The sequence below is a fragment of the Oxyura jamaicensis genome (assembly GCF_011077185.1).
Source record: "Oxyura jamaicensis isolate SHBP4307 breed ruddy duck chromosome Z unlocalized genomic scaffold, BPBGC_Ojam_1.0 oxyZ_random_OJ71222, whole genome shotgun sequence".
Lineage (NCBI taxonomy): Eukaryota > Metazoa > Chordata > Aves > Anseriformes > Anatidae > Oxyura > Oxyura jamaicensis.
Window position 1 is genome coordinate 414 of NW_023305583.1, and position 15070 is coordinate 15483.

At 60.0% G+C, this 15070-nt stretch overlaps 1 protein-coding gene across 5 annotated transcripts; it reads right to left on the reverse strand.

The window, feature by feature from the left end:
* Positions 1 to 1672: 1672 nt before the first annotated feature.
* Positions 1673 to 14385, reverse strand: LOC118158705 (tropomyosin beta chain). 5 transcript variants are annotated; one of them, XM_035313376.1, is made up of 9 exons: positions 14179 to 14381; positions 13454 to 13579; positions 7690 to 7823; positions 6230 to 6347; positions 6050 to 6120; positions 5207 to 5282; positions 5022 to 5084; positions 4727 to 4796; positions 1673 to 1978 (listed from the first exon to the last, which is right to left on the reverse strand). In XM_035313376.1, exons 1-9 carry the CDS (start codon positions 14290 to 14292, stop codon positions 1896 to 1898), a joined length of 855 nt encoding a protein of 284 aa, XP_035169267.1. In that variant the 5' UTR covers positions 14293 to 14381; the 3' UTR covers positions 1673 to 1895. The 5 variants fall into 5 exon arrangements, with proteins under 5 accessions (XP_035169267.1, XP_035169266.1, XP_035169270.1 ...); XM_035313375.1 differs by lacking the exon at positions 5207 to 5282 and adding an exon at positions 5734 to 5809 and having other exon boundaries at positions 14179 to 14380; XM_035313379.1 differs by lacking the exon at positions 1673 to 1978 and adding an exon at positions 2005 to 3042 and having other exon boundaries at positions 14179 to 14385.
* Positions 14386 to 15070: the final 685 nt, after the last annotated feature.

A 15070-nucleotide genomic window follows, 5' to 3' on the forward strand; every position in this document is an offset into this window, starting at 1 on the left:
ATCAGGTCCAGGTCAGCACATCCAAAGGCTGAGACGCAGCAGGAGGGTTGCATGGGGAGGCATGGCAGCAACATGGCTGCCAGCTGAGACTTGGCCAGCACCAGCCTCCTGGGGCTCCCCACTTTCTCGTAGAACAAGGGTAGCAGAGGGTGAAGGGAAGGCAGAGCAGTGCTGGGCCCTTGGGGATCAGCTGGTGACCATGGGCAGAGCATCACTGGGAACAACCACCAGGGCCTCCACAGGAACAGCAAGTTCAGAGGTGAAGGAGCATATGGCAGAGGGATGTAAATGGTTAAACAGGCCAATCCTATCCAGGAGGCTGGAATGGGGAAAAGTACTGGGTGCGAAAGGGCTCTTTGTCCTGGCAGGAAGATGAGTGATGCCCAGAAGCTGGGCACTGGGTACGCACCCTGATAGGGAGGCCAGGCAGGATTGTTTGCAGGGCAGGGTGCTTTTCATGGGGACAGTCTCCAGACAAGAGTTTTGCCCTCTTGTTCCTTTTATAGCCAGTCAAATCAATTTCAGGGAGGTGCTCACCAAACATCAGCTCAACACAGTGACGTGCTGAGGAGAAACCCCAACCTTTGCACTGGGCAAGCTCAGCCAGCCAGGAGAGCACCATCCTTCTCCAGCATGTCCCGGGATGTGACAACCCAATGGAGAATGAGCACTGAGGCACAGAGCAGGGAGTGCCCATGCAAGGGGAGCCCTTTGCTGCATAGTCAAAGGTCTTCAGAGCTCCAAATGTGATTTGGGGGGCCAGGGGAAGGGCAGGAGGCCAGAAGCACCTGGGCAGGAAAGAGCTGCACTCTCTCCATCCTTTCCTGAGCTGAGGGGCACAGCAAATAAAGGAAAGCAGATAGGGAAAGCTCTCCCTGTCACTTGCTGGGGTGATGGCCTGGCCCAGCGAGGGGTCAGTGTGAATTAATGTTTCCTGGCCACATGAGGCTGTGCTGCCAGAGCAATATCTGCTGAGTGGTGTGGGACAGCAGGGCTCTCCGCAAGCTTCAGAGGGGTCCGAAGCAGAGGGCAGGGCTAGATCACAGCTTTGGACATCCCCAGAGAATCCACCCTTTTGGTGACAGTGATGAGACACATCCTGCCACTCTTCTCTTTGTGTTGGAGAAAATACAACAGAACAGGAGGAAATTTCCTGAACGCTCTGGGAATTGGTTGCCTGCCATATTAGTATTTGCTAGTTTATACAGCTGTCCCTTAGGCAGCTGGTAATAGAAAATGCAACTAGCATGCAGGGTGAGCAGCTCTAGACCTGGAGAAGACCCTGGTAAGTAACAGCATGTGCATGTGTGTGGTCACACACTTGTACACGTGCTCAGGTGGCATCATTAGCGCGGGCCATGGAGCAGAGTCAATGGAGAAGTCAGAGACCATGCAACTTCCCCAAGTGCCCGGCAGATAACATAACAGTGGTGGAAGGGGACACGCTAGTAACATCTCTCTGTCACTGTGCACTTGAGGAGGATGCTCAGTTTGGACTGAGCTTGAGACTTGAGGTTTCCTGTGCATCCTAAGGAATTGCTGTCAGTCCCATCCCAAGGCCAAGGAGGACATCCTTGTGACTGCTGTATCTGCCCCATAGCAAGGCCCCTGCAGAGTGGCCCTGCATCTCCCAGTGCCTGTACCCACCCACAATGACCAAGCACACCCATCCTTCTTGTCAAACTGCTTTAATATTTGGACATGAAGACAGGACAGAGCTGTTTGGGCTGTGCACAGACAAGACGCCCCTCAAGCTACAGTGTAAGGCTGCAGGGCTTCCCTTCTCAACGGATGCGTGGATTTGGCCAAGATGCAGTTCAGCTGATGACATCCTGAGCATGCCAGTGGAGTGCACGTGTAGGGTAGGGAAGAGGGGCAGGGGCTCCCCAGGCAGCTCAGAGGTTGTTCAGCTCCAACAAGGTCTGGTCCAGGACCTGGTGAATGCCCACATTCTCCTCTTTGGCACTGGCCAGACTCTCTGTGAACACAAGGGACACCCAGACAGCCATGAACACAGACATAGCACAAGCATACCTGGGCACAGCCAGACCCATGCACACAGATGGTCAGCTCAGTACGGCATCAGTCCGAGGGGGGGCGTCCCTGTCTAGCAGCCCCAGCACCAACAGGGATGAGCCCAGCCCCTCTGCGACCCCTGGGGGTCAGGCAGTCCTTGCTGTTTAGCTTCTCCATCCTCCCACTGCACCCTGTTGCCCTTAGCCAGCCCCACCGTGGTATGGGTACTGCTCCCCAGCCAGCCGCCACTGTGGCCCCATCTCCCCATCCTGCCGTCCCCACTGGCCGCAACGGACACGGGCACAAACCCTCAGCCAGCAAAAGAGGAAAGCCAGTGCCTGCAGCACAAGCCAGGTGCTCCGTGAAGAGGAGTAAGGCAGCAGGCCAGGAAGGTGGGCAGAGAGGACAACAGAGAAGGAGCAGAGCTAATGAGGCTGCAAGGACGAGCTCTGCCAGGTGGCCTCCTCCGGCGCTGGCTTCCAGATGGCATCTGCCTTCCCGCTAGATATGAGGATAGGATGTGGGCTCTGCCCAACCGGCACCCTGCAGGGACCCCACTGCTAGGGCATCCTCCCTGCATGGTTTGGGGTGCCCAGAGGGAGGGGGAAGCAGCTGGCCACCTGGGACAAGAAGAGGAAGGCAGTGACACAAGCCGCAGTGACACAAGCCACTGTGTCCCTCTCCAGCGGGGCCAGGTTGATGCCAGGGGACAGCCACCATCGTGTGGGCATCCCAGGACATGGCAAAACCCCTCAGCCCTCTCTCAAGAAAAAAAACAACAGCTCTGCAGGGGCTCCCTGTCCCCCCAAGCAGGGTGATTACCCCAGGGGGGAGCGGGCAGGGGCTCCCAGCCCCAAATCAGTCTGGCCAAAACAGGGCAGGGAGTAGTCGGGGCTGGGGGCATCGTGGGGGCGGAAGCCTGGGTAGGGGCTGGAGTTGTTGCAGCTCAGTTGTTAAGTTCAGTAAGGATGACCCGCAGCTCATTAGTGAGAATGTGTTTTTTCTCATCTGCCTGCTGGGAGTGCTCTAGAGAAAACGGAGATGTCAGCACATCAAAGGGAAGAGAGAGAGAAAAGCAAGTTAGTGAAGAGACAGTGCTGCCCACAAGAGCCTTCACTGGGCACCTCAGGGCCACCTAGTGGACACTGGGGACCAGTGGGGACGGCAGGAGGAGGCAGCCAGTCCCGGGTACATCGATTCTGAGACGGGGTCATAGGGTAGGGTAGGATGCTGAGGGAGGAGGAGGAGGACTGGGGACCCATTTAGGGCCAGGAACTGCTGCCAAACAGTAGGGCCAACCCCATTGGCAAGAGCGGGTGATGGAGGAGAGAGGTCAGGGCTGTGAGAGGTTGTTGTGATGTCCAGGAGTGTGGATGGGGAATGTACAGGACCGGGTCTAACCCTATTAATTCAGGCCAAAAGAGTGATGGAGAATATCTTGGAAGGTGGCACAAGATAAGGAAAGCTGTGCTCGAGCGAGCCGGGGGTGGTGGAGGACATCCCCAGGCTGAGGCACAAAGGGGCTCAGCTGCAGCCATGCGGTCCCTTCAGCCACCTCCTGCCCTCGGCTGCCGGCACCCATGTGAGACAGCAGGAAATGAAGGATGAGAGTAGAGAACCAGAGCAGCATGAAGAAAACAAAGGAGAAATCAAAGAGAGAAAACACTTTATTGAGACCAACTCAGTAACCCAGAGGGACAGAACAGAAAAAAAAAAAAAAAAATCAATAAATTCAAACTGAAAAACAATGTGCAAAGGAAGGGGGGGGGGGGGGGGGGGGGGCGGGGGGGTGGGGGGCTGCCTGCCTGGTGCCGGACACCCCCTCAGCCCCCGGGCCAGAGCCCACCCCTCCTCGGAGGTGCTGCTTCTCCTGGACGTGCCCCCCCCCCAGGCTCGGTGAGAAGCAATGAGGTTTTGCTGGGGGGATGCGGGATCCCCGGTTCTTGTGCTGCCGGGGGGTGGGGGGGTGGGGGTAGGCTGGAGCAAAGGGCTCCTGGGCACAGCTTCGTCCCCCCTGCAAGCCACCTGTAACCCCGAGGTGCATGGGGGCTGCTCCCCTTTCCCCCAAACACCCCATAGCGCCTACGCCTTGTTTTCCCCCAAAAGAGGGACACTGCGGGGACACCCCAGGCCGGCTCCTATGACCGCCAGCCGCGGGCTGGGAAGGACAGAGAGGGAACAGGGCAGTCAGGAGGAGCGGTGGGGGGGCTGGGTAGGCAAGCGGCTGAGCTGGGGAGGGGGGAGGCAGGCGGGGGAGGGGTGCCGGTGCCCAGCGGAGGGGCTCAGAGCGAGGTGATGTCGTTAAGTGCATTGTCCAGCTCCTCGCTGATGGCTTTGTACTTCATCTTCTGTGCATACACTTCGTCTGCAGGTGGGGGGAGGTGGGGGGGGGGGGGGCAGGTCGTGGAGCGGGGATGGGGCAAGTGGCAGAGAGAGAGAGAATGGCGGTGAGCAGGGGACGAGGCTGGCAGGAGCATGCAGGTACGGCACCGGGCACAGGCAGCCCTAGTCCCCACCCGGGGACCCCAGCACTCCACCCGCACAGCATCCCCCTTCTGGGGTCCCTGCCCACCCCCTGCACAGGGACCCCTGCCTCAGCTTGCCCATGGGGTGCTTCAGCCTCAGCCTGGCCAAGCCCCCCCCCCCCCGGGATATGTCCTGTCCCGTTCTCCCTGGGAAAGAGGGGAACAGGGTGGCAGGGCCATTTTACCTTCTAAGTCATCAATGGTTTTCTCCAGCTTCGCCACAGACCGCTCAGCAAACTCTGCCCGCGTCTCCGCCTGTGGGAGCACAGCAGGAAGAGGCTGAGCGTGATGGGGACATCCCTAAACTCACATCCCAATCCTGCCCCACACCCCAAAACTGCCCCATCTGCATCTCCTGCACCTGGGCTCCTCGAAGGTGGCGAGCACCTGAATTAGCCTCCAAGCTTGGGAGGTGAGAGATTATTTTGCTGCTGCCAGAGTGTTTCCTGTACCCACACAGACCCAAACCAAGAGCCTTACCTCCTTCAGTTTTTCCCCTAGGAGCTTGATTTCCTCCTCGTACTTGTCCTCCTTGGTGGAATACTGCAGGGACAGAGAGGTGCACCCATGAGCCCTGTGGGACACCACTGGTCATCCTTCGCCCCAGCAAGGGAGCCCCATCCCCCCCAGCCCCAAGCACTGTGCCCAGCCCCAGCAGCCCCTACCTTGTCAGCCTGGGCCTCCAGGGACTTCAAGTTGTTGGTGACAATTTTCAGCTCCTCCTCTAGGTCACCACATTTACTATATCCCAAGCAGAAGCCACCAGGCAGGGGAGTGGGGCCGGGGAGGGGATGATGGAGGAGGAAGGGGGAGCAGAAAGAGCGGGTACAGAGAAGGAGGAAAGAAAGAGAGAGAACAAGTTGAGAGAGGAGAAAACTCAGGTAGCACAGGTGGAGGAAGAGCAGAGCCACCAGGCGTAGGTCCCTTCCTTGTGCCTCTGTGTGTCAACATGCGTCGCTGCTGCCACTGCTGCCACCGCGCTCCCACATCCCTCTGAGGAGGAGAGCGGACACAGAGGAGCATGCCCAGCCCACGCTGGCTCCACAGCTGCCCACAGCAATAAAGGAAAGGCAAGGTGAGGGCTGCAGCCGAGAGCGGTGCAGAGAGGAGAGAGGTGGCTTGCGTGGCTCGAGAGACAGTGACAGAGAGAGAGGGGGCTGCCGCACATAGCCCCATGCCCCTGCCCCAGTACCTCTTCCTCTGAGGCAATGAGGGATTTGAGGGTCTGGTCCATGGTCCGCAGCTCCTCCTCCAGCTGTCTCACTCGGCTGGGGTGGAAAAGGGGTGCCCCGGGGGGGGGGGGGGGGGGGCCAGGTCAGGGACGTACCGGGGGCCAGCATCCCTCTGCCTCCCCCCCCACTCCCAGCTCACCAACCGGGGAGCACCCCGACGGCTGGCAAGGACCATTCCTGTCCCCACATGGACACGCAGCTGCCCCTGGCTTCCATGGACATGGGGCAGGGCTGGCATGGGACCCTCATGCGTTGCCCACTAGGTACCCTGCTCACCTCTCCGCAACCTCTGCTCTCTCCTCCGAGCGTTCCAGCTCTCCCTCAAGGACGACCAGCTTGCGGGCGACCTGTTGGTGGCATCAAAAGGCAGGCGTCAGACCCAGCTGCAGGGGGGTGTCCCCAGGTGACACTGGGGGTCAGGGCTGGGGAAGGGGGCACATGGGTGCTGGCATACACCTCCTCGTATTTGCGGTCAGCCTCTTCCGCTATGTGCTTGGCCTCCTTCAGCTGCATTTCCTGGAGCTCCATCTTCTCCTCATCCTTCATGGCCCTGTTTTCGATGACCTTCATGCCTCTGAGGAAAGCCAAAGCAAGAAGATTAGGAAGAATTACTTCAGGGAGAGAGGGGTCAAGCAGTGGAACGGGCTGCCCAGGGAAGTCCCATCTCTAAATTTATTTAAGAGACGTGTGGACCTGGCACTAAGTTTAATGATGGGACTTGGTAGGTCAGTTGGTGGTTGGACTGGTGATCATGAAGGTCTTTTCCACCTAAATGACTCCGTGATTCTAAGATGTTATTGCTGTGGGCTGAGGTGGCACCTGCACCTCCTGCCTGCCCCCTATGCTCTGACACTGCCATCCTCCAGCTCCAGTGACATGGGACATTGCCTGGGGATACTGGCACCCACTTGGCCACCCCGTGCAGTAGGGTCATTCCAGTGGTACCCTAGGGATGCTGCTGTGCACAATTAAAGTAGCAGAGATGCCCCAAGGCCACCCTGGGGCCATGTCCCAGAGTAATGAGATGTGGCCATGGTGCCTCTCAACCAGGCAGGTCCCCAACTCATCACCTGGGGGGGGGGAAGATGTGTGCAGTCCAGGAAGAGCTGGCCACAACCTCTGCAAAAGCAGCCTGCAGGCCAGCAACCTTTAGGAAATGTTAGGAAAAATCCAGTGGCAAGCAAAGCCTTTCCTCACTCAGGGGTGATGCCCACAGACAGGGACACCTGAGGTGGGACACACAGCAATCACATCCCACTTGGCCCTTCTCTTCTTGCTCAGGTGCTGCTGCTCAAACTGCTCTTTGCCAATCGAGGCCAGCTGCAAATTACCAATTGCTCATACAACTGTCAGGAAGGTGGTGATGTGTCTGGGTACTTACCATGATACCCTTGCACCCTCACCTGCATGGCTTCTGCCCAGGAAACGTGTGTGCCACAAGCAGGCACTTCATCAGAGGATGGGCCAATGCACCGTATGTGCTCCGCAGTGCTTTCCTGAATTAGGCCATTTCATTCCCCAGGGCTAACCTCAGTTCCTGGGCACAGGAGTCCCCTCCTGGGCTTTGCTCAGCCCTTGAGCAAAGGAGTCATCTCTGGGGCAGGAAACCAGCTCCAAGCACTCTCTGGCTTTAGCCTGATATTTGAATAGGCATCCAATCACATTTTTAAGGATTTTATGGGTGGCCTGGAAATTTCAAAGTATGCAAAGATCACCCATAGCATGGGAGGGGCAGGGGGGGGTTGGACTCTGTTGTCCTCTCGTCCTTTGCAGTCTGCAGGAAACTAACACAAACCCCATGAGGTCAGATCAATTTTAAGGCTCCCCAAGCCCTTCTGCAAAGACAAGGGGTCCTGCCTGCAATCAAGAATGACCTGAGACAACCCTGGCTGTCGTCATCCCCCCCCCCATCACACCTCTCGCTCTCATCTGCCGCCTTCTCAGCCTCCTCCAGCTTCTGCAGGGCAGTGGCCAGGCGCTCCTGGGCCCGGTCCAGCTCCTCCTCCACCAGTTGGATGCGGCGGTTCAGAGAAGCCACCTCAGCTTCAGCCTGTGGAGCAGAAACCCCTCTGTCACCGCCCATCCCCACTCATTTTCAGCAGTTGCTTTTGCATTTGCTAGCTAGAACACCCCTTTGTACCATGTTGTGCTCCCACCAGCGCTCACCTGGCTGGGGCACACACCCCATCACCCTTCCATGAGGACAATGGGGCTTTCCCCATCCCTAGCGCCTCATTTGATGCCACAAAACTCTGTCCTGAGTTTGGCATGTGCAGCCCCTGCACCACATCCTCATGCCCCCAGCCCCAGCCCTGGAGATGGAAGAGACGCTCAATGGGTCGGATAGCCAGGGTGGCCATGCCATCACAGGGATGGTGTTTGGGGTTTGCAGAGCAGTGAGTAAAGGAGGAAGAATGTGCAGATTCACTCCCTGTGCAGATTCACTCCCAAAAAGGAGATGGGAGCCACTTGTGGATTTCCTGTTTACAGAGGTGGCAGCAGAGCCAAATGTCTGGGACACCCTCCCTGACCCCACACCGCTGAGCCCCACGTGGCTGCTTGGAGCCTCTGTGCCTCCCCCCCCCTGCTGATTTACAGCCTGGCACCAGGGGCAATGGAGCAAGTTGCCCTCAGCGGGCTGGATCCTGACCAAGCTGAAACCTCCGGCTGATGGGACAGTGTCCCATCTGCCCTCCCTCCCCCCGCCCCCTCCACTACCCTCCTCTGTATTCCCAGGTTCCCCATGTGTGAGGTCGGGAGCCAGGCAGGCCGGGAGCAGTGGCCCTGGCACCCTGCCAGCCCCTCGATGCCTGACCCTGCACTCTTTCTATTTGCTAAGGCCTCCTGCTCCATCACCACTGGGAAACGCTGCCTCAGCAGCTCCTGGCCCTGCTCCCCACAGGGGGGTGCTGCTGGAAGGAGGGGGGTGGGAAGAAAAGAACCCTGGGGTGCAAAGGGATGGGCAGCAGTGAGAGCACCAAGGGGCAGACATCAGCCCAGGGGATCATGCCTCCTGCTTATTCATGGGCTGGAGCAGGCCTGGCCTGGCCCTGTGCTCCAGCAGCAGAAGCACCCCTGGGACACAGAGTGGAGGGAGTGGGGAGCCAGGTGGGGACGTCCCCATGCCCGCCACCACAGTCCCCCATAGGGTGCTGGTGGGCACAGCCAGCACCTCTACAAATGCTCTGCCTCACCCCAGCAGGGACTTTTCTCCCTGGGATTGACCCCCCCCCCCCAAAGTGAGTCAGAGCTGCCCAAATGGGCACTTGGAAACGTGCTCACCAGCAGCTCCTGGTAACCTGAAACCCGATTTGCAGCTGCAGGAAGGGGCTGTTTCCTCCCCACACAGTCCCAGTGACAACAGCCTGGGTACCGCACTCAGCTCTGCTGCCCCGATAGCGCAAGGATGTTAAATGAGCGGGGAAGGCATAGGAAAAAGAAACAAAACAAAACAAAAAAAAAAAACACACAAAAACGCCCAACAACAACAAAAAAAGCCACACCAGTAACAAGATGCAACCTGGAAATGCCATCCTACAAACAGAGTGGAAATGTTGGCCGACGGCAGTGTGATGGGGTGGCTTCTCCCTGCCAAGGGACATGCTGGAGAGCCGTGCCTCGGGGGGGGGACGACGACGACGACGACGACACACTCTTTCCCAGAGTCTACTGGCCCCAGCCAAGCCAAGGCAGTGAGCTGGCCACTTCCCTGTGCCCTGCCAGCTGGGGAAGCCATAGTGAGCCCTGTCACAGGAGCATCCCTGGCAAGGCCCATGGGTACCTCCCATGGCACTGGGCAGCCTGATGGCAGTGGGGACCCTGCCCAGAGCCCCCCACCCCATACCCGCACCCAGGGGGGCTCTCATGCAGTGGGATGTGCAGCTCGGCTGCGCCATGCCCCCCCCCCCCAGCTCTCTGTCCCAGAGGCAGCGAGGATGCCAGTGCCGGATCCCACCCAGGCATGCCACGGGGCAGCTGGGGATCGGCTGCCCATGCTCGTACCAGGGCAGCCAACACCCAGGGGACCGTACAGCGCTCCTCTCCCTGGTGTCTGGCCCTGAGGGGCTGGCAGCTGTCCAGCCCCCCTTGCAGCGGGGGGCGTCCCAGGGGTCCCCAGCCCCAGGAGCCTGCCGCTCAGCATCGGCCTCCCACTGCAGGTGCTCGGCATGCTCCTCCGTCTCATCAGCCACCTGCTGTAGGCTCTGGATCTTCTTCTTGATGGCATCGATAGAGCTGATGCCAGCCATGGCCGTGTGGCCAGCGGGGAGCACAAAGAGTCTGTGCTGCCAAGCCCTTTGTGATATCTGCCTGGATTGCGCAGGAAGCACTCAGGCGGCAGTCACTCCTGCAGCCCGCCCTGCCTTCATCCCTTCCTGCTCCTCCTCCTGCTGCTGCTGCTGCTGCCATGGCCTGCCAGGACCCAGGCCCGCCACGCTCCCCAGCCAGAGCATGTGGTGCCCCCAGTTGGGGCACATGGGCCCCCGTCAGGCTGGGTGTGCAGCCCCCACCCTGAAGAGGAGGTACGTGCCCCGCCCCCCCCCCCCCGCAGGGCACATGTCCGCCCTAGGCTGAGGTGACAAGTCTCCCCTCCCAAGGGAAGATGTATGGTGCCTTCTGGGCATGGCACATTGCCCCCCTGGGCAGGGTGCATGGCTCCCCACCCCAGCTAGGGTACAGGGTGCCCCCCAGCATAGGGGACATAGCCCCCTCCTGAAACAGGGCACACAGTGCCTCCCAGTCAGGAGTGCATGTCCCCGCCAAGCTCCAGCAGACAGGCAGAAAGGAGCTCAGCGAGTCGATTTTGCTGGAGGGACAAGGGTCCGGGGAGTCTGGGGGGTGCCCTGTGGGCCCCCACAGACAGGGGAGCAGCATACCCATGGGAGCTCCCCAGCCTCCTCACACCTCCTCACACACCTGCTGCAAAGCTGGGGGGGTGAGAATTTCTGCCCCACAGGTGAGTCAATGAGAGGGATAGGGCAGGCATCCCCCTGGGTACCTGGGCACATTGTGCCCCCCAGTGTCTCAGCCCCTTGGCATGTGCTCCTCTAAGCTGGGACCTGGCCGGCAGCCCCACAGAGACCCCTGGGGCCAGTGCCCCATGGGAGAGGCCAGTCCCCCAGCTCTGCATCTTGGCCACAGCAGATTCCCTGATGTGTTAGGAAGGCATAGCACAGTGGCACTCAATCCTGCCTTAATGAGCTCTGACAGCTCCTGGGCAGCCCTGACCTCACGTCACACCTGCCTCCAGGGACGCCAATTCCTGGGCTGTTCCCGCTGGCTGCCATGGGGTCTGGGGCCACCCTGGGGAGGGCAGTACCCAGACATGCCACGGGGGGGGGGGGGGGGGCCGGGCCTGCAGCCCCATGCCCCTGGACAGAGCAGCACTGGCTAAGGAGCAATGGGATCTGGCAGCAGAGGGCAGGCTGGGGGGCAGGCACCCTGGTCCTGTGGCGGCCAGGCTGGGTGCCTCCTGCTCTGGCCCCACCCAGGGGTGCAGTCACTTCCCAGCAGTGCCCTGTTCCCTCCCACACCAGCAGTGCCCCGTTCCCTCCCACCGGCTCGGGGAATCACCAAATAAGAGCAAAGTCTCGGCTTGGGAGAGCAATGGGGTGGGAACTTGGTGAAGCCTCCAGGATCATGGTCTGGGAATAGCAGAGACTGTGTTTTCCTGTGCTCAGCAGGTGGCTGGAGACAGGCTGGCCATTGGGGACATGCGGGGCTGGAGGGGCTGCGGGGAATAAACCCTGCTCCAGCTGCTGCGTCGGACTTGTGCATTGTCCCTGTGGGCTGTCCCTCCTGGGAGACAAGGAGATGATGGGGCCACGGTGGCCTTGTAAAGCTGCTGGGAAGGATCAACAGCTCCATGGAGCTGCCGACCTGGGGCTCTGTCCTGCTCCTCCTCGCTGGAGCAGGGAGCACTTAGCACTGTCAGCACGTTCATGTCCCCGCCATGGACACCCGGTGACTTCCAGGTCTTGCACACAGCACAGCCTGTCCCCGTGTATGGCACAGCCAGCCTGCCCTTCCCGATGCTGCAGCAGGGCTCCTTCACTGCAACCCTGCTCCAGACCCTTCCCTCGAGGGGCCAGAGGTTCCCCACCCCCATACCTGCCGGGACAGGGGGGAAACCTGCTCTCCTCACCAAAGCCCGCAGCCTTTCCCTGCCACTGTGGACCTCTCTTGGTGCCACCGAGCACCCCTGCGTCCCCCCCACGTCCTGCCAAGCCCCACACCGAGCTCGCCCCATCCCATATGGATCCCATCAGATGGGTACAGACCCTGGCACAGACCCTGGAATGTGGCGCAGCCCTCCCTGGTCAGTCCAGTGTGCCTGCCTCTTGCCAAGACAAATGAGCCCTTCCTGAGTATTTCCAATGTTTTAACAACTTGGGTTTGTTTCTAACTTTGGGCAGGCCCGAAGGGTCAGCAAACAGCGCCAGAGTATTTCTCAGGACAAACTTCTCAAAACTCCTGCAAGATGCAGCCTGGCACTGGTGGGACTCTGGCACCTCGCTGCCCAGAGCTCAGGGGGGCACACAGGCTGGGGACACCCCCTCCTCACCCCAAGAGCTGCTCTGGGGACAGCCACCCCATCTATCCCTTTTGGAAACACCAGGAATGATGCGAGGCAGGTACTGGTGGGACTGGGGACACTAGGGTGGGCTCTCAGGCTGTCTCTTCTTTCCCCCTGCGCCTGCTTCTCCGCTGCCGGCACCTTCTGTGCCCATGGAGGCTGAGGGTCCCTGTGGGGTGGCATGGGAGGTGGGTCCTGGTCACTCCTCAGGGACTCTAGGCTACCCTGGGAACTTCACTGCTACTGCTTGTCCCTGCCTACTCTCCCTGTCCTTGGCAGCCACCTTGGAGATTTGACGCATCTCCCCCACTTGGCTCCATAAAACAGCTGGGATTTAATTTTTGGTTCTCAGTCCTGAAAAGCCTGGCCGTGCCCCTGCTGGCTGCACTCCCGATGGCTCCCCTTTAGTTTCTACTCCAGTTTCCAGGGTTGGTTTTCATCAGAGAAGGACTGGCTATCAAAAGGAGGATTTATTTATAGGGTGTCAAATACCCCGTGTGGCACCGCGGGTTGTTATACCCTGTTCCTGAGCAGCAATGAGGCCACACACAGCTGTTCCACCCTTCATCCCAGTCAGGCACAAGCTAATTTCAACACCTTCCTAACATCTCCCCGCCAGGATCCATTTTTCCCAGGAGAAACATCAGTCATGGCCCTAAATAAAACTCTTCCTGGCCTTTCCCTTCCCAGGGTACAGGGCAGCACGTTGGAGCCCAAAAGGACTGTCCTCCCACGAACTCCAAGCATCCTATGCAAGCAGTGCTCAGCAGCTGGCCACAGGCAAGAGCTTTTCCCGTTTCTCTGCTCTTTCTCACTTTTCTAACATGTTTGAGTGACCACTGTGGAGTTTTCCCTACACATGTATTGGCAATGCATGGCGAGGATGCTTGTCCCCCTTAGTTTTGGGGTGCTGGGACTGAGCAGTGCCCCCGTACCAGAGGCACCTGTGTGGGACCTGCCCGGCACCCACTGCCTGGCTCGGTGTCAGCGTGGCAGGGATGGATCCTGCCACCCTTTCCCACCAATGCTTGCCATATAAGGCTCCTCTCTTCCTTCGCTCCCCCCCAGGGTCCAGTACCCACACAGAGAAGGGATTGCCTACATACATCTGTGGCTTTCTTCTCCGCCTGCTCCAGCTTCTCCTGGGCCTCCTTGACGGACTCAGAGTACTTCTCCACCTCGTCCTCCGTGCCCTTCAGCTTCTTCTGCAGGCCCTGCTGTTCCTCCTCCAGCTGCAGAAGGGATGGATTATGGGGGCACCCCTGAAGCACAGTTGGTCACCCTGGGGCACCCACCTGGAAGGGGACAGTCACCCTCATCCCAGGGTGGCCCAGGCTGAGGGCACAGCAGGAGCAAGTGGACACAATCATTTTGTCAATTTAAGGGCCACACATCCTCGGGAAGCCCCAGGTCCCTTGGGGCCAGAGCACCCCTGAGTCTGGAGGGGGCAATGGGGTCCTGATTTGAGGACACAGCTGCATGGGCACCGGGAAGGTCCCCATCTCTGTGTGGTTGAGGTGGGAGCACACGGTCCCCAGGGGTCTCCCTGGCAGAGGGACAAAGGAATTGGCACTGGGGTGTCCCACCAAGACCCAGCGTGTTTTGGAGGTGCTGAGGTCAGGTACAACAGGCTGGGACACTGGTCCCCAGGGCTGGCCACCCAGCAGGGCAAGGTCCCCAGGGCTGGGTGTCGCCAGGGTGGTGGTTCCCAAGGTCAGACACACAGCAGGGCAAGGTCCCTGGGGCCAAACCCCTTTAGGGCAGGGGTCCCCATCAACTTTTTTTTTTTTCTTTTTCTTTGGTGGGGGGGTTCTGTGGGTCATCCACCTACCTGCTTGCAGCGGTCCTCCGCCTGCTTCTTGTCAGCTTCTGCCTGCTCAGCTCGGTCGATGGCGTTCTCCTTGTCCAGTTTGAGCATCTGCATCTTCTTCTTGATGGCCTCCATGGTGGCAGTGGCAGTATTGGTGCTTGGCGGCGGGGCACGAAGCACCGGGGGTGGCGGCAGCACCAACACTGAGCCCCCCGCCCCGCTGCGCCGCCTAAGAGCCGGGGAGGGGCCGCGGCGGGTGGGGGCCTCCCCGGTACCTCCCCCACCGCCCGCTAGCACCTTTTAGGGACAGGCTTCGCCACCAGCCGCGGCACCGAGCGGGACGGGAGAAGGGGGAGTATGGGGGGGAGGCACCCGGTAGGCACCACCACGGCCCCCGGCACCAGGCACCCGCGGGGGAACCGGGAGAGGGATGCCCCGGTGGCGATGGGCTGAGGACACCCCCGGGAGACAGCGCTGGGGACACCCTGGGGACACACACGGGCTGTGACACCCTACAGGCACTGCTTCCTGGGGCCACAGGGACACTCCTTGGGCTGTGAACGCAGTGGGGAACACCCAAGGACTGTCGTGATGCTGCTGTGTCCCAGGTCCCCTGGGTTGTCTGTGCCCCCCCATCTCCCCTGCAGGACACCATGCTACCAGCACCGCAGCCCCTTTGCTGCAGTTCCATGCCCTGGGGGTCCCCCAAAGCTTCCCCTCCCAGACATCCCACCCCCTAAACTCACAGGGGTTTGCTCTATCCTAAGGAGATCCCTGCTCCAATAATGGCACTGTTTCCCAGGACCAGTCCCATTGCTTGCCCAGGCCTGTCCCCATCCCCCTGCCACCCCCAGGGCCAGCAACGGGCACAGGGATGCTTTGTGAAGGTGGCCACAGTGGGAACCCCAGCGCC